The 25,827-nt window shown below is 32.3% G+C and overlaps 1 protein-coding gene across 1 annotated transcript; it reads left to right on the forward strand.

Moving 5' to 3' along the window:
- Positions 1 to 429: 429 nt before the first annotated feature.
- Positions 430 to 2,638, forward strand: LOC112783483 (CBL-interacting serine/threonine-protein kinase 12). Its single transcript, XM_025826449.3, has one exon. The coding sequence runs from the start codon at positions 823 to 825 to the stop codon at positions 2,473 to 2,475; it is 1,653 nt and encodes a 550-aa protein (XP_025682234.1). The 5' UTR covers positions 430 to 822; the 3' UTR covers positions 2,476 to 2,638.
- Positions 2,639 to 25,827: the final 23,189 nt, after the last annotated feature.

Raw genomic sequence — 25,827 nt, forward strand, 5'->3', positions numbered from 1 at the left:
AAACGTCGCTGACGTTTTGTAATAAAAAATATTATTTTAATTATTAAAACACAAAACGTCATTGACGTTTTGTTAAAAAAATATTATTTTAATTGAAGAAACACAAAACGTCACTGACGTTTTGTAAATGGCCATAGTTGTGCTCAACACATAGTTTGGTTCATGATGAAGGATTTCACTTCTAGTAATACAATATTAAAAAGAAAAAGTTCGCTTTCTTCAGTCCAACAAAATTAACCGGTTAAAGTAAAATAGAATTCTCTTTTTGTATAAAAAAATAACTGATAAGTAACAACAACCACCTAACTAAAAAAAGGTAATAACAACTAAAATACTAAAATAGGTGTACCTTTACGTGGCATTGAGTCAATGATTAAATTATCAGCACAGTAGTATTAAAATTTTAAAATTGAAAAAGATAATAAGATAATAAGATAATAAAAGCATGAGAGAAATAGCAAAGGAAGGTTAATGGTAGAATATACTCTTCCTTATAAAAGCATTCCTCTCTATAATCCCTCGCTCTTCTGTCTCTACTCTCTACCTTTGAATCAATTTTAGGGGTATTCACACAGAAAACAAACAGAAACACAAAAGGGAAAAAAAAAAAAAAAAAAACCTAAAAAACAAATCAAAACCACACACCCTTAGCTTCTCTCTTCCTTCCTTCCACCTTCTCCTAATACGCCCTCCAATGGAGGAACACGCTTAGACACACACAACAAAAGAAAATCGTGTCTTCTTTCCTTCGTTTCAATAGAAAAAACGGTACCAAACATTGAAAGCTCCAATAAAGTAGAATAAAATCCTAATTAGCCATCCATGGCGGGTGTGGTTTCGAAGCAGCCCATGAGCACCACCACAACACCCAACAAAAAAGACTCAACGTCGTCGTCATCATCGAACCTCCTGCTAGGTCGGTTTGAGATCGGAAAACTGCTAGGTCACGGAACATTCGCGAAGGTGTACTGCGCAAAGAACGTGAAAACCGGAGAATGGGTGGCAATAAAGGTGATAGACAAAGAGAAGATCCTAAAAGGAGGGCTGGTGGCGCACATCAAGCGCGAGATCTCAATCCTCCGGCGCGTCCGCCACCCTAACATCGTTCAGCTCTTCGAGGTAATGGCAACCAAAACCAAAATCTACTTCGTCATGGAATACGTCCGCGGCGGCGAGCTCTTCAACAAGGTTGCAAAAGGAAGACTCAAAGAAGAAGTCGCCAGAAAGTACTTCCAGCAATTAATCTCCGCCGTCGGATTCTGTCACGAGAGAGGCGTCTACCACCGCGACCTCAAACCCGAGAATCTCCTCCTCGACGAGAACGGTAACCTTAAGGTCTCCGATTTCGGCCTCAGCGCCGTCTCCGATCAAATTCGCCAGGACGGTTTGTTCCACACGTTCTGTGGGACTCCGGCCTACGTGGCACCGGAGGTTCTCGGTCGAAAGGGCTACGACGGCGCAAAAGTTGATCTGTGGTCTTGCGGTGTCGTTTTGTTCGTTTTGATGGCAGGGTACTTGCCGTTTCACGATCAGAACGTGATGCAGATGTATAAGAAGATCTACAAAGGTGAATTCCGGTGCCCTAGGTGGTTCTCCCCTGATCTCGCCAATCTCCTCACCAGGCTCCTCGACACTAAGCCCGAGACGCGGATCGCCATTCCCGAAATCATGCAGAACAAGTGGTTCAAGAAAGGCTTCAAGCAAATCAAGTTCTATGTCGAAGACGATAGGCTCTGTAGTTTCGATGATACTGAAAACATGATCATGGAGGATCATAATGTTAATAGCATTAATAGCAGTAATCATCCTTCTAATATCAGTAACTGCGGAGACGATGACAACGCTTCTGTTTCGGATTACGCTGAATCTGATTCTGAGGTTGAGATTAAGAGAAGACATAGCGTTAGCAATCCTCCTTTGCCTCGGCCTGCGAGTTTGAATGCGTTCGACATAATTTCGTTTTCCAAGGGATTCGATCTCTCTGGATTGTTCGAGGAGAAAGGGGACGAGGCCAGGTTTGTGACGTCGGCGCCGGTTGGGAAGATTATATCGAAATTGGAGGAGATTGCACACTTGGTTAGATTCTCGGTGAGGAAGAAGGATTGCAGGGTGAGCTTGGAAGGAACAAGGGAAGGTTTGACGGGTCCATTGACGATTGCTGTTGAGATATTCGAGCTGACACCGAAGCTTGTAGTGGTTGAGGTGAAGAAGAAAGGAGGAGACAGAGCAGAGTATGAGAGGTTCTGCAACATTGAATTGAGGCCTGGCTTGATGAACTTGATGAAAGAGGAGGAATCCTGTTCATCCAGTTTTAGTAGCTCTGCTTCTCCTGCCAATGGAATTAGCAGCGATTCTACTCCTCATTATCATCATCACCATCCCCCATTGCTGCGTGTGCTTTCAGAACCTGCCAATAAGATATCTTCTGCTTTGGATGATCCTGTTGAGTATCGACCTCCAGCTTCAGAGGCTTAATTTAATTCGTTACAGAGTCTTTGTGTATGTATGGTAATTCATAAATTAAATTCTTTTTGCACCCTCTATTACCAGGAGTAGGTTTGCATCTTTTAGTGATGCTATCATCAAATTTATATCTTCTAATTCAAAAGTATAGTTAAATGGAGTATATATTTCTACATGGCCCTCTCTTCTTGCATGCCACAAACACTGTTTTACTTTTGCTTCTTGCTTATTTATTTTATTTTATTTTGCTCCAATTCAATAAGGTTGTGCTGCGTTATTAAAAATACATGCTATGCTCTGCTACACGTCTTTGATAATCTCTTTGGTCTCTGCCGGAGATCTGCAGAATATTGTGTGCAAGTGTAACTGAGTTGTTTGGTTATACGGGGTGTATTTGTGAAATGATTTATAAATTCGCAAATTTAACTTTAATAGGTAAAACCAAAAGGTAAGTCTTTTAAAAAATGGATAAAAAAGCCCCAAATAATATCACCCTTATTTTTAACCTATTTTGTAAAAATATAATAAATAAAAAATATAAAAGTTGTATGTGGCAATATTATCCAGCTCTACTGAACCAAAGGAACAAGCAAGAACATTTGCAGATTTTTAGGCTTCTTTTAGTTTGTTGACGAAGACACTCAAAAAATAATACTCAATTTGTTCTCTGAATTTTTATGCTAGTTTTAGTTTAGTTTTTGAAGTTTTAATTATCTCTATTTAGTCTCTAAATTTTGCGAATATGATTCATTAATTTTTAGAAATTTTGACACACAGATATTAACGAAATGTCAATATGAACATCTAAATACCACGAACTCTCTATGATGATATTATTTTTATTTTGACATTCAAATAAATAACCCAAAACCAACATTGGAAGTAGTATTCATAAAGTTTTGGGACTAAATAGAAGTAATTGAAATTTTAGGGATTAAATTGAGGTTCATGTATAAGTCTATCAAATTGAATATTAACTCGGACACAAAGACTAAAATTGTGTTTGATAGATAAAATATAAATAAAAATATTGTATTTAGAGATATTATATTATTATGTTTTTTTTATATAAAAAAAAACATAGAGACACTAGATGGAAATATAATTTATTTTTAATTTTTATTATTAATTTTTTTATTATTTTATTTGTTTTTTAATTTTGCGTGAAAGAAAAAATAAAAGTGTTCATAAAATACCTAAACCTATAATTGCATGGACTTAGACGTGAAGTCCATAATGAAGGCTTCTATTTGTTAACTAAGGTGATGAAATTGTTTGATCTCTTCGAATAAATGATAGTGGGATATTTACAAAAAAAATTCTAATAGTTAAATTAACAAGAATTTTAATATGTTTTAAAAGAATTGAGATAAAAAAATATCTAAAATTGACGAAGTATTTATAAAGGAAGTAGTAACTTATCTATCACTTCTATATCTCTCACTTATAGACTTATAGTAATAAGAAGTTTTTCTCTAATTCTTTGGAAGGTGATCCAAGGTTGCAGAATTTGTTGACTCGTAAATAATATTTGAGATAATGAAAAGACAAAGTTTTGCTTGCTCTACAAATCGAGTCAATCACAAATTACGAAATTTGTGCTATGAACAAATTGGGTCGGTGAATCTATGATTTTGTTGGATTAGATCTGCAAATTTATTGAGCTTCTATAAGATGACCCAATCTTATTACACTTTTATTGATCTTGAGTTATTTGAATCTGAAAAAGAATAAATTAAATTTTTATTATTTATTTTATTTTTATTTAATTTATTATTAAATAAAATATAAAAATAATAATTTTTTATATTTTTATCGTTTGTATTTTATTCTCGTAACGTTATCTTATCTTATCTTATCTTATCTTATTCGATTTTTTAATCGAAGGCGGCCTTAATGAGCTAGCTAGAACATGACCATTCAACCCGAAATTTATGTATGTGTTGGTATTTTTTTAAAATTTATTTTATTATAATAGGTAGGGAGAAGATTAAGAAAAAACAAAAAAAGACGTACTTAGACACATCGAAGTCCTCAAAAAGGGAAGAAATTCAGTAGAGATTATCTAATACCAAAAGGATAAAAATTTCCCTCCACTAAGAATCCTTAAAAAAAAATTTCCAAAATTAGCACGTCATATAATAAGTATGGGCCACTAATAAGCTATGGAATAATTGAGACAGCTTCTAAATATAGTTTTCATGTGTTCGGACTACTATGAATATAGCCATAAATATTCGTTCTTTCTTTATACTTTGAGGATCCGAATTCCTGAAATTTTAGCGTTATTTTTTTCCTTATAAAATTTGTATGTATGTGCATTGTTCCTAGAGAGTTTATTAAGGTAGTGTTTAGTAGAGAGACAAAGATTAAAAGACTGAAAGACTGAGAGACGGAAATTTAGAGACAGAAATTAAAATAAATCTTAGTATTCTGTTTGATATAAAGTTTGAGACAGAAATTGAAATAAGAATGAAATTCTAATTTAATTTGTCAAAAGATAAAATTGAGATTAATTAATTGAAATAAGTGTATTTTAGGTATAAAATATTATTAAAAATTCAGTCTTTATTTCTAAAAATTTTAATATTCTGTGTCTCCACTTTTTGGAGGTACTGAAATATTAAAATTTTAAAGATAGAAACAAATTTAATATCAGTCTCTGAATCAACAAACATAATATTAAATCTCAATCTCCCAGTACCTCAAAACAAATGCTACATAATAGACATAATTAACTGTATCTATGCAAATAGTGTGCCACCATTGATAATTATTTGATCTCATATGTATGGTGCATTTAACACGTTGTCTTTGGCCAATGCCATGCAAGAGAGTAGTGGTGGCTAAAGCTGAACCAGAATTGGTTCTCTCAACTTGTTCGAGTAATCTAACATCAATCTTGTTTCTTGTTGCTTTCCTTAGCTAGGCATGTGTGGTCCACAATCTGAACCGTTGCTTTCAAATTATTGATAATTCTATTAGAGTAGCAAATGGAACCAAACCTTAAGGACCCAAACCTCTTCATAGTGTCTCCCTTCCTCTATTATTAGTTATATTACTAGCTATCCTCCACAAAATAACAAGAAGGAAGATCTAAATTCCTAAGGATATAACATATATTATAGCTGGCTCCTCACGTGAAAATGTAAGTGAAAATAATAACAATATTATATTGATAAAATTCCACTTCCCTCCCTTACGAGATGTTAAAATGATACTCTCCTCCCTTCTATTTTATAAATGTACATTCTCTTCCCTTCTAACTTTTAAAAAACATCTTCTTTAATTCATTTTAATTTTTTTTATGTTAACTAATATTAACTTTATTCATTTTTAAGAAAAAATAAATTATTTTTTTAAAAAAATACCCATTAACAAAAATTTTATTTTTTATCATTAAATTTTACTTACCAAAATACCCTTTAATAATTTTTTTTATTGATTAAATTGTATTTTTATCAAAATATTTTTTAAAAAATTAATAATTAAATTATTTTTTCTAAAATACTTACCATTCAATAATTTTTTAATTATTAAATTATGATTTTATCAAAATTTTTGTTAACAATTATTTTTATATTTTACTATTAATTTTTTTATATCAATATATATTATTTTAATATTAAATAAAAAAATATTACTACTATTAATATATATAACAATTAATATATATTGATGTTAAAAAATAATTTTACTAAAATTTTTTATTTAATATTAAAATAATATATATAGATATCAAAAAATTAATAGTAAAATATAAAAAAATTATTAACAAAATTTTGGTAAAATTATAATTTAATAATTAAAAAATTATTAAAGGGTATTTTTGAAAAAAAATGATTATTAAATTTTTTGAAAATATAATTTAATTAATAAAAAAATAATTTATTAAAAGATATTTTGGTAAGTAAAATTTAATAATAAAAAATAAAATTTTTGCTAATGGGTATTTTTTTAAAAAATAATTTATTTTTTTTTAGAAAATGAAAAAAGTTAACGTTAGTTAACAAAAAAAGTTTAAAATGGATTTAAGAAGAGATTTTTTAAAAGTTAGAAGGGAGGAGAATGTACATTTATAAAATAGAGGAGAGAGAAGTGTCATTTTAGCATCTTGCAAGAGAGGAGAGTGAAATTTTCTCTATTATATTAAAATCAAAGTTGTTTTTTGTATACCAAAATTAACTATTAAAATCAGTCATTATAAATACATATATAATTTAATTTATTTTTAATGTATATATATTTATATTTTAATATATATTTTATATTAATGACTGACTTTGGTAGTTGATTTTAATGTACATATAATATAATCGTACTAAAATTATGTTAAATAATTTAATGTTAAACAATCATATATATTTCAACTATTATGTGAATAATAACCTTATATATTCAACCGAAAACAACTAGTTACTGGCTTACATACGTGAGGACACGATAATACCGAAAATATTAACTAATATTAGATAAGATTGTATATTAGATAAAAAAAAATTATTATGTGGTTAACTATTTATCTTTTTCAAGAATAACCACTGAATTATTTTAGGCACGGATATTCTTAGAAACCCAAAAAAGGAACCATTCGTAACCCAAAAATATGGAAAATGTTAGGCCTAATGTGTTAATTTTGTGAAGAAATTCGCGTTTTTTGAGTATAGTGGAGTGCTTAATTAAAATATTTTGCAGTTCGACATATATTGAATTTTATGTTGAGTTGTTTACTGATGATAGCATCACTTTTTGAGGGGGACCTTTTCAGTTTAGATTATTTCTTGGTGGATAGAAATTTCTTGATTTATTAGGTAACTGTTGGATTATGTAGCGTTGAATGTGGAAAAATTGGTGGTTATCATAAAAGGACGAATCAAATTTGGACTTTATATAGGTGATAAGCTATCTTATGTGAAACATGTCCGCCAAGGATTTGAAGCCGAATATTTAATTATTTATTCATAGCAAAAAGCTAAGGGTCATTTTCCATTGTGCATTTTTTCTTTTATAACTCTAATCACAATTACTTTATGCCAAACCAATCTTGCACAAAATGTCCACTAGACTGGACAAGGTTGGTCTAGTTGTGTTTCTTAATTGGGCGGTTAACAACAAAAGGACACAAATAAGAAAGGCTAATACGATACTGATTACTTAATAAGTGACACGTGAATGTTTTGAAAAGTGGGGTAGTCATAAATCATTAAAATAAACTTTAGTTTCAACATCTCAGCATCTCGTGCACTTGTGACTTGACACAGAGTTTAGATTTAAGAATTTATTTTATAAAATATAAAAAAAAAATTTTAAAACAAATTTTAAAAATATTATTTTTTTATAATTTATTTTTTATTAATATTTATTAATTATTATTAGAATAATTATATATATTATGTAGCAGACGAAATTCAAACTTTCAACACTTATTTAAGTGGATAAATAAATTGACCACTTAATCAACTCAAATTGGTTATCAGGCAAGTTTATGTAAATGAACAAATTTGTCAATGTGATTATTAAGATTAGTATTAGGCCTAGTCCCATTAGAAAATTATGTTATAAATAATAATATGATATAATAGTGTGGATAGGCATGATGTAATTGAAGGTTCTTGACCTTTTTTTTTGCAAACATTTTTGTTCCTCACCGTTAAAAAATACTTTTAAGTTCCTATGTTCTTAAAAGTTGGATGGATCAGTCCATCCGTCCAAATGCCTCCATCAGACTCAACGGAAAAGTCTGACGTGACTCTCGTAATGCTTGTCACGCGTACGCGTCGCCTGGCAGACTTTCCTCTCACGCGTAGGCGTGTGTCATGCATACGCTTCGCCATGAATTCAGCAAATCTTCATTTCTTCATGAATTCTTTACTTTGCATGTTTTTTTTTTTCCATTTCTTTCAAGCCATTATTTCCTTCAAAACTTTAAATCACTCAAACAAACATATCAAGGCATCGAATGGGAGAAAAGTAAATTAAATTTAGCAATTTAATAGCCTAGAAAGCATGTTTTCAATTATTAAGCACACTTAGGAGAAATTCACAAAATCATGTTATTTTAGTGAATAAATGTGAAAAAGTTGATAAAATCCACCAAATTCAATACAATATAAACCATAAAATTGTGATTCATCAACTTTTCCACACTTAAACATTAGCATGTCCTCATGCTAAACTCTTGTAGTTCATCAACTAATATACAAAATGCGTCTACCTACTTGGTTAAAAATGAATCAATCTCCAAGAATATATATGAACAAGTAGGGCTAAGATAGTATGATAATTTATGAATTCCACTAATTCAAATTTCAAAATGAAGTATAAATATACTTGCAAAAAGAAAACTACCCTCACCGGAAGTGTTTGCACTCTAATCTCTATAGTGTTTGAGGGTCGATTCTCTCAATTCTCTACTAATGTTGCTTTCTAAGACTTGCTCTTCTTCTACTAATCAACATATATTCAATGCATGGATACACATATCAAGAGGTCTTTTAAAGGGTTGTAATGGGGTTAGGGCTAAAGTTAATTTACTTTTCTCTCATTCAATGCCTTGATATGTTTGTTTGAGTGATTTAAAGTTTTGAAGGTAAGAATGACTTGAAAGAAATGGAGAAAAAAAACTTGCAAAGTGAAAAATTCATAAAGAAATGAGGATTTGCTGAATTTACGGCGACGCGTACGCGTGAGAAGGAAGTGTGCCAGGCGACGCATACGTATGACAAGCATTACGGGAGTCACGTCAGACTTCTTTGTTAAGTCTGGCGGAGGCATTTGGACGGAGGGACTGATCCGTCCAACTTTTAAGGACGTCAGGGACTTGAAAGTATTTTTCAATGGTCAAGGACGAAAATGTTCGCGGGAAATAAGGACAGAGACCTATTTGTCCTTTACTCTTTTAATTTTTCTCTTGACCTTAATTTTAGAAATTTTTATTTTATTCTCTCTGAATTTCTATCTAATTTTCTCTATTCCTTGATACAATACCGTATCAAATGATATTTTCATTAATAATTCATTAAGAATTTTTCATTTTGAATCTAAAATTAATGGTGATTTAGAGAATTTAAATCACATTTCGGTGTATGAGACTATTCTTATTATTGATGGTGGTAATGGTTATTAGTGGGTTCTTTCTGTTTGAAAATTCTGGAATTTTTTAAAGGTATTAGAGACCTAAAAATTGCAGGAGGTATGCCACGGATAGATTATCTAGCAAAGTTCTACAATGGTATTGGTTATGGAGGTTTCGCAATCCATCGGCAGCTTAGCTTGGGATATCTTTGAGTACACCTTTTTTTTTTTTGTTATTAACTTGATTTTATCCCTGTTCTGTCAATAATTGATTAACATGAAGTTTCAGATTTAGATGTAACTTTGAAAAAAATTAGAGCGAAATTGGAGAAGTATCAACCACAACAACTGCAATACATCATAAGAAAAGAATCATCAGATTTTAATTTCAAAGTTCAACAACAACAGCAACAAAAAAAATCAACACAAATTCCAAAGTAAGCAACAATTCAACAATCATCATTGTCAATTCATAATTATAATGAAACAACAACACAATTTCAACAACTGAAATATTCTTGCTAAAATTAAAAAATCATAGATCCAAAAAAAGAAGAAGTAATAGGACTACATATTGAGAATATTTAAAGAATTTCATTAAGCAAAATGCAACTTCACTCACTGTAAATCTGTTGTCGTCTAACAAAGGGACTGTCATTAAATGTGACGACAATGTGCAGGGCGGTGAAGATCCTAGTAGAAGCAGCAATACTGAGATCAGAGTTCTTGCAACGTGGAAGGGAGAATTATAGCAGGAAGAATCGCACTGAGATCGTACGTGGTGGTTGTAGGAAAGCAATTTGGTGAGGTACATCATCACGGTCCTCTCCTCACGTTTCTCCTATAGTGGCAACACCATCGAAGCTCCTGACAGCAGTGCTTGTTTGGGATCACGAGAGAGAAACTTTAGCCACCACCCACCTTTTTCTTGTTCTCCAGTCTCCAATGGTGGTTGGTGGAATGACGCATGAGAAAGGCCGAGATCTAAGGCTATTTCGTGACGACAGAGCCAGCAACAGCGCTGAGGTCGGCACTTTCGCAGAGTGAAAGAAAGAAGTGCATGGTGCTCCAATAACAATGGTGAGTGCTCATGCCATCGCAACCACCATCGGCGGCAAAGATCTTCAAGCTTGTGGATTTCGTTGAGTCTCTCTGATAGTGACTAATCCACAACCACTCATAGCAGCTATATTCCCTTAGAATCGCAGGGGAGGACAGAATAGCAATGGCTTACAGTGGCGGCTTCGACAGAAGACAAAGAGAAAGTAACAGAAAACTAAACCGAAAAAAGATGGAGAAGGAGCCACTAGAGCCAGACGGTGGTGTTTGGCTCACCGACGACTATTCTTCTGGAAGCAGAATTAAACATAGTTGAGAGGGAGAAAGGAGAAATGAGATTTGGCTGTCTGTTTTTGGATTGTGGTGGAAAGAAAAAAATGACCCTAATTTTGAGGTGGACTTTTACTTATAGTACCAAGTCCAACTCAAATTCACAAGTGGATCAAGTGTTATAGAAAATTATTTTATATATATAAAAGATATAACTTTTCCATCTCAAAGTACATATTGAATACTTGAAAATTATGGAAAGAAAATCGATCAAATTTGGAGAATTATTTGAAAGTGGAAAGAATCTGAAAGAATCAAATGTTTTATATGGCTAGCTGTCTGTGAAAAAGTCATATCACACAGAAGAGCACGGATATTTGGGATGAACTCAAGTTGTCATAGATGTGTTGGTATAGAGCAAAACACAATACATGTGCTGCGTAACTGTCCAATGACATCTAAAATTTGGGTAAAACTAATCCATCATAAAAACATACATGATTTCTTTAGAGTTTCCTTTAATGTTCGGATCGAATGGAATCTTGCCATGGATCTTGGAACCACCAAATAAAAAAACTGGGAATACAATTTTTAGTAACTTATTGGTGGTTATATATGGAAGTGGAGGAATAAATAAATATTCAAACCACCATTCTAAAGACTAATGCAACCTTTGTCTTTTATCCTAAAATAAGTGAAAATAATATAGAAAGCTTTTAAGAAGGAAGTTCAGAGACAAAACAAAATTGAAGCGAATGTATGCTGGAAATGCCCACCTGAAGAATGGATGAAAATCAACACAGATAGGGCTGCAAAGGAAAATTCTGGAATGGCAGGATGTAAAGGTTTAATTTGTAATTACCAAAGTAGATGGATTACAAGTTTTGTTGCAAATATTGGTTATTGCACTGCTTATTATATAGAGTTATAGGGAGTTTATTATGGACTCAAAACAACATGGAAATTGGAGTTAAGGAAAGTCATTCTGAAAGTGAATTCCAAAGCGGTGGTGGACGCGAAAAAAAGAGCACAAATTTTAATAAACACCCAGAAACAATAATGAAAAATAGTGGAACTCTGCCACAAAAAATGACAAATTAATCTGGTGCATAGTTATAGACTTACATAAAAGAAAATAGAAGAGCGGACTGCATGGCGAATGAAAGCTTATTTATTGAACCAGGATATCATTTCATTAATCAACCAATAGAAGCATCTTAGTTGATGACTCTAGAAGGGCTATCTTATCCCGATTAATTTCTGTTTTGTTATTTTTTTATTGAAAAATTCTGTCGTACTTATTGAAATTGTCAACATAATATGCTGTCACTGCATGCCAACACTAGCACAAGACGCGTGGATAGTCCATACGCTAGTATAATGACTCCCGTTCAGTTTAAGAATTTGATTAGGGATGATAGTTTGGTTAGTTAAGTATGATAAAGTGGGTGGATTTAGTAGGCTATTTCTTTATGGGCTTGATGAGTTTGACAGTATTTTTAGTAAAATTTGTTAGAATTTGCATGGAAGTCCAAAAAACTTGGGTAATGCAACTCGTGAAAATAGAATGTATTTTTAATATATTAACTTGTTATAAAAAATAAAATAAATTTAAATTTTTTATATATTTCATTATTAATGATAAAAGAAAAAATAAATAGAATATATAACAAAAAATATATTTCATGTTATTAATTTGACTACTATAATAATATTAACAATATAAAATATATATTACTATTGACATAAGAAATTTTAACTATTTTTAATATTTTTATTAATAATAAAATATATAAAAAATTTTGAATTTTTGTAACAAGTTAAAATATTAAAAATAAATAAAAATTATTATTATAATAATAAGTATATATTATGTATTATTATTTCTGTTTTTAAAATATTAATATAATTATGACTAATTTAAAAGTAAAAATAATTATAAATGAGTATTTTAATTGATAGACTAAAGTGTATGTTATTAGTGACGGAGCTCAAAAGAAATTTTTGGAGGGGCCAAAAATTTTAATTAAAAAAATTATATAATAGTATTTATATTAAAATAAAAATTAGAAATATAATTATTTTATTTTTAAGTTTATTAATTAAAATGTAGGATTACGGTTAATTAAAAAAGTAAATATGATTTTCATAAAAAAATTATTTAGATTAATAAAGTAATTTGATTTTAAATAAAAAGTAAATTTTAAAAAAAATAATGACTTTTTACGTAAAAAAAATAGTTTTTGCCCATAAAAATTTATTTTTATTTAAAAAATAATTTTTAATCTAAAAACTGATTTTTTTTTTCAAAAACTGATTTTTTTATTTAAATTATACAAAAACGATTCTAATTTATAAATTATTTTGTAACATTTTAAAAGATTAATTTTATTTTTGATAAAATTTATCTTTTAAAAATTTTAAGATTAATTATCTTTGGTATTATTTTTATTACAATCAAATAATATAATACAACAAAATAAAATCTTAAATTTTTAATAAAATAAAAATATCAAAATTTATTAATGTAAATAGTGTTGATATTACAATAATATTTAATTTGTAATGTTGATTTAAAAGAAAATATTAATTTTTTTAATAACAAGAGAAACATACATACAAGTCAGGATTTTCAGTTCATGTCCCTCATGTAGTCACTTGAAATTTTTTGGATCTTTATTTTTTGGGAATCCTCTCTATTTTTCATTTATCTTTGACCAATATCACACACCTACCCCATCAATTGGCCCATTACTTAACCATCTTTAATTTAGTGATTATCTCCTACTTATTTAATCTTCACAAAACAACAAAATAAAAGCAACGGAGTCACTTCACAAATCTCATACTCATGTCTATCCTCAGTTCCACGCGTCACCATCGGACCATGACACCACATATAAGCATGTGATGCTTATAACTACCATCGGCATCATAGAATCCTCCTTTATTTTGGGCGTTATGCCCCTATTTTGTATGAAATAAGGATATATTTTTTTAAACAATGACATTCTGGTAGTATAATTTTTATTTTGAGTTGTAGCAAAAAAAATATTATTTTAAGATTACTTTTTTTTTTTAATTAATTGTAATTCTCATTTGTAATTTTAATTAGGATTTTTTTTGTAATTTTAAGGATAAAGTTGTTTTAAAGGGAAAGATAATATAATGATTACTATTGGGTCTAGCTCCATTAGAGAATTATGTTATAAATAAAAATATAATATAATAGTGTTAATAAACACGATATAATTAAAAATTCTAATTTATCTCTTAGTTGTAATTTTAAAAATTTTTATTATATTTTTTTATTTAATTCTCTCCATTCCTTGATACAATATCATATCAGTATCAGTGATGTACAAATTTTATATGCATTGCAATTATTATTAGAGTCTTGCTACACATCCAAGTATTTTTTCATCCAAGTAGGTCCAACATCAACAAAAACCACTCTCATTAAAGGAGCGTGATCACACACGCGTTTCATAATGCAACTCTTCGTCCTTGTCTTCGTCTTCTCCTTTTCCGTTTCCTCCTTCTTCTCTTCCTCCTCCTCCTCCTCCTTCTTCTTCAAATTCGCGCATGTAGGTTCTTCTTCTTCTTCTTTCGTTATAATCATCACAAACAACACCAACATTTTGCTTGGTTAAGTGGAGTTACTCATTTTGATTCACTTGATTGTTAGTGTGTTCATTTGAGTCCTTGTGCATATAGAATTTTTTTTTTTTGCTAATTGAATGTTTATCACGTTTTATTCAGCACATGATTGGTGTTCGATTTAGTAGTGTTGGTCATTTCGGTTCACCTGATTGTTATGTGTTCAGTTGACTTCTTTTGTATGAGAAAATGCTATTCTTGAAGATTTAATATTTATGACGTTTTATTCAGCACGTGAATGTTGCTTGGTTCAGTAGAGTTGCTCATTTTGATTCACTTAATTGTTAGTGTGTTCAGTTGAGTCCTTGTGCATGTAGACATATTTTTCTTGATGATTGAATATTTATCACGTTTTATTCAGAGCATTAATAGTGCTAGTTCAGTGGAGTTGCTCATTTTGATTCACTTGATTGTTAGTGTGTTCAGTTGAGTTCTTGTGCATGCAGAATTTTTTTTTTTGCTAATTGAATGTTTATGACGTTTTATTCAGCACATGATTGGTGTTTGCTTCAGTGGTTGGTCATTTCGGTTCACCTGATTGTTATGTGTTCAGTTGGCTTTTTTTGCATGAAAAAATGCTATTATTGATGATTGAATGTTTATGACATTTTATTCAACACATGAATGTTGCTTGATTCAGTGGAGTTGTTCATTTTGATTCACTTGATTGTTAGTGTGTTTAGTTGAGTCCTTGTGCATGTAGAAATGTTTTTTTTATGATTAAAAATTTATCACGTTTTATTTAGAACATCACTAGTGTTGGTTCAGTGGAGTTGCTCATTTTGATTCACTTGATTGTTAGTGTGTTTAGTTGAATTTTTGTGCATGCAAAAATATTTTTCTTGCTGATTGAATGTTTATGACGTTTTATTCAGCACATGATTGGTGTTCGATTAAGTGGTGTTGGTCATTTTGGTTCACCTGATTGTTATGTGTTCAGTTGACTTCTTTTGCATGAAAAAGTGCTATTCTTGATGATTTAATATTTATGACATTTTATTCAGCACATGAATGTTGCTTGGTTTAGTGGAGTTGCTCATTTTGACTCACTTAATTGTTAGTGTGTTCAGTTGAGTCCTTGTGCATACAGAAATATTTTTCTTGCTGATTGAATGTTTATGACGTTTTATTCAGCACATGATTGGTGTTCGGTTCAGTGGTGTTGGTCATTTCGGTTCATTTTTATTCTGCACAATTCAAAACTCTTCCTCCTCACCTTCTACTGCTTCTTCACCAGAGAGAAGGAGGAAAAGACAAAAAAATACAGCAGCAACAACAACAAAAGAATGACGATAAAGAGAAAACACGTGAAGAAGAAGGAATGCGAAAAAGAAGAAGGAGAATGAGGAGGAGGAGGAAGGCAAAGAAGAAGAAAAAGACGTTTCGTGCATAAACGAGCTTGAGAAGAAGAATGGGGGAGAAGAGAAGAAGAAACATGGGGGAGAAGAGAAGAAGAGAAGAAAAGAAACGTGAGGAAAGAAGAAAACGAGAAAAGCGCATGACCTAGAATCACTTGGATGAATTTGGATGTTAAAATTGCTTGGATGTAGAGAATATCTCTTATTATATATGGCTAAAACAATCTAACTATTGGTAGATTCGGTTCTTACTGTCTCCATCTTTCAAACAACTGTTACTATGTAATAAACAATTAGATGATCTGGCGAATTTGGAATTGGAGGAGCATAATCAGGTGGCTTTTTTTAGATATCTCAAGTTTTATAAGCTTTCCAACTGAAAGTGAAAAATCTAATCTAATAATTTTTTTGAGTACTATTTCATAATCTTTCTAACTTGGATGTGAAGGCGGAATCTAATACTTTTAGATTCTAGTTAAAGTCGAATTCCTCATAACATCACAAAAAATTGTCAAAGTTATCGTCTTAAACAAAACAAAAATAAACTATATTAAAGCTACTTTGATTGTAAGAGAAAGAAACAAAGTGATGTACTCGCTCATTTCATTTTTTGTGTATTCAAAATAAATTGCAGAACTATAAAACCTTGAAAAAATTAAAATATAATTAATAATTAGTACCTCAGAATAAAATAAAATATAAAAAGAACTTAGGTAGTAGTAAGTAACGAACTAATTAGCCAACCCTAATATATACTATTAGCTACTACTACTTAATTATAATTCAAATTTTGTGATTGGATAACTGAATCGACATGAGAATGATAAATGGAGTGACAGTTGTTACCCCATTGTTTAAGGCAAAGTTGTATAGTAATATTAGCAGCTAAGAAGTAAATACACTGTATTGATTGAAGAACGTCCAAAACCCTTTTCAGGTCTTCGACCCGCACAATCAGAAGCTTTCATTATTCTCTCAAATCCTCTAAATACATCCTTCATCGCCAACTGCACCATCTCATCATGATTTCTCCATTATTATTTTTCTTCCACGTGGCTTTTCCCGAGAGTTTGGCCAGCTCCACGATCTTGCTATTCGCCATGGCAACCTGCTGTCTTGTTGCAAGTGTGAGGAGTATTGAAGTTAGTCCCACATCAAAGAAAGTAAGGAAGAGTGAGACCCATTAACTTACTACCTTAAGGTTTTGAGTTGGATGTGTGGTGTCTTCTCATCTTATGTTCTCTCACTTGATTCCTCCCCGAAGTCTCCCTGGTTGTCGAGAGCTCTCCACGCGTCAGACTCCATTTGACAGTGTAGTACTCCTTCAAGTGTGTCAGTTACCGTAAAACTCATAGAACCGTTCAACTACGATGGCAGTGATGGATCCAGAAATTTTATAAGGAGGCAAATTAAATATAAAATAAATTAAAATATAATATAACAAAAAATTAACAAAATATAATTTATAGTATATAAGTCAAAATTAATAATAATATTATATAAAAATCAACATTCAACTATATACTTTAAATTTTGGTATTTTTAAATTTGTTCTGCGATATTTCATATAACTAAAATGATCAATTTACTATCTGAAATAAATTTTAAAGCATTTTCTTTTTCAACATATACAATCAAATAATCTGCTAAAAATTTATTTTTATCTTATTTTAATAATTTTTATTGTTTAAAAAATCTATTCAATTGTTATTGTTGTCATAGAAAAAGTTAAAATAAGAATTTTTTTATAGTTATTGATTTTTTACATTAATCCAAATCTATATATTTCAATAACTTTTTAGTTATTTATATATTTATAAGCTTTTATTGTTTTTTAAACTTATTTTTTATTTACTACTAATATATTATAATATAAATTATAATTTATACATATTAAGTTACTAACATGTAATTTTTTTTAGTATTTAATATATTAAAATATATTTAATCTATAATAATAATAATACATTTTTTTAAATAGGGGATCATGGCCACCTTAGCCCATTTGGATTCACCTCTGAGTTGGTGGGGTTATTCATAATGATACTAAAAGAGTGATTATGAATATCATCAGTAACAGTAACAGAGCAATTGTAAAGAAATAAAATGAATTGTGAAGCGTGAACAGATGTAACGAGAAGGAAGAGACACCGTGACAGTGAGAGTATTAAATAGAGTGCATGACTTACGTCACAACAATTGCCTAATAGGCCTTTCAACAAAGAGTATCAATTATTTGTGTTTTAGATGTCAGTATCAGGCTGTTTTTTTAGACAATGACCTTTCACTTTTCTAAAAAGACACATTAAATATTTTATCATCTGTTTTCTAAATTTTATTTACATTGATATATTTAATTTTTTTTGTCAACTAAGTTAATATTTGGTGTTTAATAAAATAAAATGAATTTATGTTTATATTTTTAATTTTGAATATATTGTACTTTTATTTTATTACCAATTACAAATAATTAAAAAAATTATATAAATAAACTAAAATAAATTTTAAATTTTTTAATTTTTATTAAATTAGAGCAATTATGAAAAAATAAAACTAATTGTGAAACATGAACACATATGCTTTTAAAGAAGAAGAAAAAAACGTGAGATTGAACAGATGTAACGAGAAGGAAGAGACACCGTGACAATGAGAGTGAGAGTATCTAATAAAGTGCATGGCTTACGTGTAGCAATTGTCTAATAGGCCTTTCAACAAGTGTATTAATTATTTGTGTTCCAGATGTCAATATCAGGCTTTTCTTTTAGACTATAACCTTTCACTCTTCTCAGAAGACACATTAGATATTTTATCATCTATTTTTTAAATTTTATTTACATTGATATATTTAATTTTTTTTCTTTTTCAAGTAAGTTAATATTTGGTGTTTAATAAAATAAAATAAATTTATGTTTGTATTTTTAATTTTGAATATATTGTACTTTTATTTTATTACCAATTACAAATAATTAAAAAAAATTATATAAATAAACTAAAATAAATTTTAAATTTTTTAATTTTTATTAAATTATTATTTTTAGTAAAAATTAAAAAAAATTATGTCAAATGTTATTAATTTTTTAATATTAATTTTTTTATTTTCCTAAAATATTGATTATGTAAAAAATTTAAAATTTGAGTACATCCAATATTTTTTAATTTCCTAAAGTATGGATTATACAGAGTACTTAATTTAAAATTTGAGTGCATAACTATTTGTTTTGAAATTAAATTAAATTAAAAAAATATTTTGTAAAAAAATTAGTTAAGAAATGTCAGAAGAGTATTAAAATTTATTATTCTTTGTTCTCGATTAACTATTCATGTTAAAAAATGTCGACTAAAATATGTTATTGAATTGATAAACTCAAGGAAATTAAGATGATGAGTAAGAGTAATAATAAAAAATAATAAATTCTGATAATTATCTAATATTTTTTTATTATGAAATAAAATTAATATTTAAATATTTTTGTTAATTTTTTAATTATATATTCAAAATTTATTTTGTTTTTTCATTAAATTTATAGACATTCTATACTTTTATGAATAGAAAGTATGAAAGTAATTATGTTAGAATATTTTTATAAGTCCAACACAAAAAATCGGGTTCTAAAGTATCAGAAGTTTCAATGATTAAGCATTTTTTAGAATTTTAAATAAGACATTACAAAAAGAATATTAACTCTAAATTACTCATTATAATGCCTAATAAGTTAATTTCATGAGATTAATTACTACATTACGAAGAAAATGAATTTTTTTTGAATTAAGAAGCGCTCAACACAACATGGTGGAGCAACCAGATCCAGGAAACAGAAGAAAATTTCAAAATACAAACATTACTAACAACCCTCAAAAGTGATATCAACCCCTCGTCATCTTCGGCATTGCCATCAACAACCAAAGGGAGCACCACCAAGCCACTCGTCAGAGAGCATAAAAGACCTGTTGATGATTTTCACTACTCCTGAGCCATGATTATTGAAGACTCTATCATTCCTCTCTAGCCAAATTGCCCAAACTACAGCAAAGAATCCAACCAACCACCTCTTTTTCTCAATCTTTCTCTATGCAGCATGCGTCCAGCTCTCAAAGTGTTGCTTCCGTGTATCTGGTATGGTCCATGACCTTCCGAGGGCGAAAAGCCACGCACACCACACCTACCAAGTGAGCTCGCAACCAAGAAACAGATGAAAAACAGACTCAACAGACTTACAACATAAATCACAGATATTATCAAGCTGACCAATAACACCTAGCCTGACCAGTCTTTCTTTAGTATTCACCCTCTCAATCAACACAAACCAAGTAAATAGTTCGACTCTGTGTGGGACGAAACCCCTCTAAATAGCACGAAACCCCTTTAAAGGAGCTAGTCGAGAAAATACCAATTGTATCAAATTTCCAAACGACCATATCCTCTCTCTCAGTTGTTAGCTTCACTGACATTAAGATCTCATGGAGTTGGTTCAAAAGTTCTAGTTCCCATTGAAACAACTGTCTCTTCCACTGGAAGCTCCATATCCACTCTAACCCATCCCAAAACCCATAGTCCCCTATAATAGACCCTTTAAGATTTGAGACTGAGAACAGTCTTGGAAACATATCCTTCAAGACCCCACCAAGTAGCCAGACATCCTCCCAAAAGCGGGTTGTTCTGCCATTCCCTACATCCATTGACAGGCCTCTGATCATCTTCTCCCTGATTTGTGGCTCCCTCATTCGAAGCTGACAAATATCCCTCCAAGGACCCCCTCTTGGAGGCACCGGTTGACCACGCAGCATCTCAGCAAGATTCATACTATTACAAGAACACACTACTTTCTTCCATTAGGGGCAATCCTCTTTCGAAAACCGCCACCACCATTTAAACAGAAGGGCTGTATTCTGAAGCACTGCATCTCCCACTCCCAATCCACCCACCTTTTTAGGAGCCATCACTACCTCCCATCTCACTAGTGGCATACCGGTCCTCCCGTCCTCTTTACTACACAAGAACCATCGTTGCAAGGCAATCAACTTCTCAGCTACTGCCTTTGGCATCTTGTACAAACTTAGATAGTATATAGGCAGGCTGTTAAGAACAGATTTTATGAGAACCAGCTTACCCGCTTTATTGAGGGTCTTTGCTTGCCACAGACTTAGCTTTTCTTCCACCTTATCAATATCTGGTTTCCATGTCTTCACTAGTCTCGAATTCACTCCCAAGGATATGCCAAGATACCGAATAGGGAGTGAGGCCTCTTTACATCCCAGCAAGCGACACATCTTACGCGCCCAACGCTGATCACAATTAACCAGAATGAAGTTGGACTTCTCGAAATTAATGCTCAACTCAGACATCATCTCAAAGCAGCACAGAAGACGCTTGTAATTCCGTATGGTCTCTTTCACTAGAGGGCAAAAGAGTATAGTGTCGTCCGCAAACTGTAAGTGCGACAATTCAATGTTATCTCATCCAACCAAGAGCGGAGATATGCGTCCATTCCTCACCGCCTCCCCAATCATCCTATGAAGAACATCAACAACTAGGACAAATAGAAAGGGCGACAAAGGATCTCCTTGTCGTAGACCCCTTTCCATTTTGAAAGGCTTAGTGGGGGTTCCATTAATAAAAACTGACATAGACGCCGAACATACACACTCCTTAATCCACCCCCACCACCTATGTCCAAAGCCCATCTTCTGCAAAACTATATCCATAAAATTCCATTTGACCTTATCATACGCTTTTTGAAAATCCAGCTTAATTATTGCTGAGCTCATTTTTCTTGACTTTAGCCACTGCACAGTTTCACAAGCTATCAAAGCCCCATCATGGATTTTTCTGCCCTGCACAAAACCACTCTGAGTCTCGCCTACTAGCCTTGGCATTACATGCCACATCCTCCGAACCAACACCTTAGATATGACCTTATAGACACAACCCACCATACTAATCGGACGAAGGTCTTTTATTTCTGTAGCTCCAATGAATTTCGGTGCCAACGCCACCCAAGTGACGTTCGAGCCCCTAGGTAACAAAACTGATTGGAAGAACCCCAACACTGCCTCCGTGAATTCCCTCCCAACTTCTGTCCAACACTTCTTGATGAAATTCATGTTATATCCATCACTTCTTGGTGCTTTCGATGACTCACAATCCCACAATGCAGACTTGATGTCTTTAGCACTCGGCATCAGCTCTAGCTCGGTTGCCTCCTTCCCAGTTATTTGCCTTACTAGCCCATCTCGAAATCCTATATTTGGTGATGTCTCCTGATAGTACAAGGCCTTATAGAAATCTCTTATAGCTACCTTGATCTGGGATTGATTTCTCACTAATCTTTCATAGAGTCTTAAGGCATCGATCCGATTGTTCCTCCTCCGAGCCGAGGCAATATTGTGGAAGTATCTAGTGTTTATATCCATCTCCTTTGCATGTCTAGATCGTGACATCTGTTTTCAATGGATTTCCTTCCTGATATACCATTTCTTACAAGAGCTCACAAGCGCCTTTCTACTAGCTTCCATTGTTCCATCATATATTCCTTGACTCACCATATCATCTACTTTCCTGATCTCCTCTTCAAACTTATTAATCCTCATGTCCATATCTCCAAAATTCTCCTTATGCCACCTCCCAGTGAAACTGTCAAAGCCTTCAACTTATCCATGAATTGAACATCCCTATACAGCTATACTCCTCCACTCCTCCTTCACCATCCTAAAAAAATCCTCATGAGTAAACCACGAATCCAGACTCCGAAAAGGTCTTTGCCCCACTCCCACTGTTGTGACGTTCATAATCATTGGACAATGGTCTGACAAACCTTTTGGACCTCCTCATAACATTGTTTCAGAAAACTCTTCTAGCCACTCCAAACTAACCAGGATTCTATCAATATGACTATATGACTGGCCTCTGAACCATGTGAATCGACGATCAGTTAAAGCTAGGTCCCTTAACTCCATATCATGAATCAAAGATTTAAACTTTGCTGCATACCTTGGCAGAGATGCAGTCCCGAGTCGTTCTTCCTCTTGAACAATCTCGTTAAAATCCCCCATAAAGCAGAAAGGTACCTGACATAACCTAGACAAGAAACTCAACTCTTTCCACACAACAAGTTTTACCTCCCTATCATGCTCACCATACACGAAGCAGAACGCACACCTAACATTAATTTTTAACAGCACTCCATCCACACATAACCACCTAGCTCCTTTATAACAGTTACTTAAGTTAAACAACGTCGCATCCCACATCAATAGCAGGCCTCCAGATGCACCTTCCACCTCCACACATTCCCACCTCACTCCATCATTACCCCATAGTTGCACAACATCAAATTTAGTCACCACCTCTTTCTTTGTCTCTATCAAGTCTAGCAGATGCACATTGAACTTCTTTCTAAAATTTTTTACCATACTCAATTTTTCAATCCCCGCTAACCCTGAATATTCCAAGATGCAAAAATTATTTTAAACCAGTTGTACACACCTTTTTCGTATTTTTCGGACGACTTCTTCTCGTTTTTTCTTTCTATTTAGCCTGCTTCTTCCTCAAAGCTATTTTCTCATTCTGGGCCTCAAGGATTGCCATGATATCCTCTTCCTCATTGTATAGCACCGCTCCAGATTCCACTGCTAGATCCCAAGCCTTTCTGTTTTCTTGCACTTCTTCCGCCCGTTTGGTGTCAGACGTCTCCGAAGCAACATCGCTCTCCACATCAATTTGTTCAAATCCCGCACCTGCTATAGCTCTCCCAATCCCCGCGGTATCCATCGTCGGCGTCTCCAATAAACCTTCCGCTTGAACGGCAGTTGGGCCAGCATTCGTAGTACCCGCTGGCAAACATTTTTGACAATGGCAATCTCCAGTGCATCGTGCTTCCACAACAAAATATCAAACAATTATGAGAATAGTAAATTATTCTCCTAAATCAACTTAACAACTCATAACCTCCATAAAACATAAGGAGAAGAGCTTATCACATCACAACCTCAATATATGCGCTATTCTAAATACGTACACTAAGGTATGATCTCTAACTTAGCTCCTCTATGACTCATACTAACTTGAGTGTCGGAGTCCTTGCACACAGAAATACCCTCACCATTGGGAATGACGAACTCAGAATATTATCAAGAACTTGGAATAGGAAAATAGCAAAAATTGTGTCTCCAGTCTATTCTCTACAATTTGGTTCACATGTGTCACTGGTCGATCTATCATCATACCATTACATGTGATGAAATTTTGAAGTGACAAATATCGCTAACATTTTATGTCATCAAGCAACATCAGCACACCATTAACGGAAAGGGTAACGGAAAATAGGTTAAATTAACTTGGTGTACTTTTGCCAAATTTCAAAAATGTATTTAGACAATTAAAATCTTAGAGATAATTTTGATATATGAATCTAAGTTTAGAGACTATTTTAAAGTTTAACTCCTTATAAAGATTATATTTGTAATAATAATTAAATTTTTTTTTGAATTTTTTCAATTATTTTGATTTTTTTTTCTGTTTTATTTCAAACTTGTAAATATATGCGAAGATTCCAATATCTAGTGGATATGAGGTTTCAATAAAGAATCTCAGAGAGGTGGGAGACGGGAGACATGTCTTCGTTTCCATGGAAACTTTGAATGTGAGGATGAAATCTAATACTTTTACAATCTAGTTAAAGTCGAATTGTTTAAAACACCACAAAAATGTCAAAGTCATTGTTAAAAAAAAAAAGCTATATTAAAGTTACTTTGACCGTAAGAGAAAGAAACAAAGTGATGTACTCTATCATTTCATTTCTTGTGTATTGAAAATAAATTGCAGCATTATAAAACTTTGAAAAAAAATAAAATATAATTAATTAGTACCTCAGAATAAAATATAAAAAGAACTTAGATAATAGTAACTAACACCTAATTAGCCAATCATAATATATACTATTAGCTATTACTACTTAATTATAATTCAAATTTTGCAATTGGATGACTGAATGGATTCTGCCAGAGAATGATAAATGGGGTGACAATTGTTACCCCATTGCCTGATGCGAAGTTGTATAGTAATATTAGCAACTAAGAAGTGAACACACTGTATTGACCGAAGAACGTCCAAAATTCCTTTCAGGGTCTTCAACCTCGCACAATCAGAAGTTTTCATTATTCTCTCCAATCCCCCAAACACATCCTTCATCGCCAACTGCACCATCTCATCATGATCTTTTCCATTATTATGTTTCTTCCACGTGGCTCTTCCGGAGAGCTTGGCCAGCTCCACGATTTTGCTATTCGCCATGGCAACCTGCTGCCTCTCCATCTCTCTCTCAACCTTTTCCTCCTCCATCTTCATCCTCATCCTTAACTCTCCTATCTTCCTCTGTTGCTCTTCTGTCATCCCAAATAAGTTATCTTTTTTGAGAGACTCCAGCACCTTGAAGACGGTGGAAGGCTTCCAACCCGTGATCCAGAGGTATGCAATTTCGAGAGGGGTCAACCAAGGCTGCGAAAAAAAGACAACAACGTCCTCGCGTGCCAGACTCCATTTCACGGTGTAGTACTCCTTGAAGTGTGTGGTAACTTTAGAAATCAGAGATTGAAGGTCCTGTTCGGTGAAAAGGTGGTGGTTGTTGGAAACGTGGAGAAGCTGGTGGAGGATCTCTTCGAGCTTCAAAATCCAGTTATCGTAGAACCCAGAGAACCGATCAACTACCGTGGGATTATTCATGATGATACAGCAGTAACAGAGTAATTGTGAAGAAATAAAGGGAATTGTGAAGCGTGAACACGTATGCTCTTAAAGAAGAAGGGAAAAAACAGATGTAAAGAAAAGGAAGAGACACCGTGACAGTAAGAGTATCAAATAGAGAGTGCATGGCTTACGCGTAGCAATTGTCTGTATCAATTATTTATGTTTCAGATGTCAGTATCAGACTTTTCTTTTTTTTTTTTG

Source organism: Arachis hypogaea, chromosome 20 (genome assembly GCF_003086295.3).
Source record: "Arachis hypogaea cultivar Tifrunner chromosome 20, arahy.Tifrunner.gnm2.J5K5, whole genome shotgun sequence".
Classification (NCBI taxonomy): domain Eukaryota; kingdom Viridiplantae; phylum Streptophyta; class Magnoliopsida; order Fabales; family Fabaceae; genus Arachis; species Arachis hypogaea.

Excerpts from the sequence above, each read along its gene's own strand:
- LOC112783483 (XM_025826449.3), top strand. The coding sequence starts at position 823 with ATGGCGGGTGTGGTTTCGAAGCAGCCCATGAGCACCACCACAACACCC.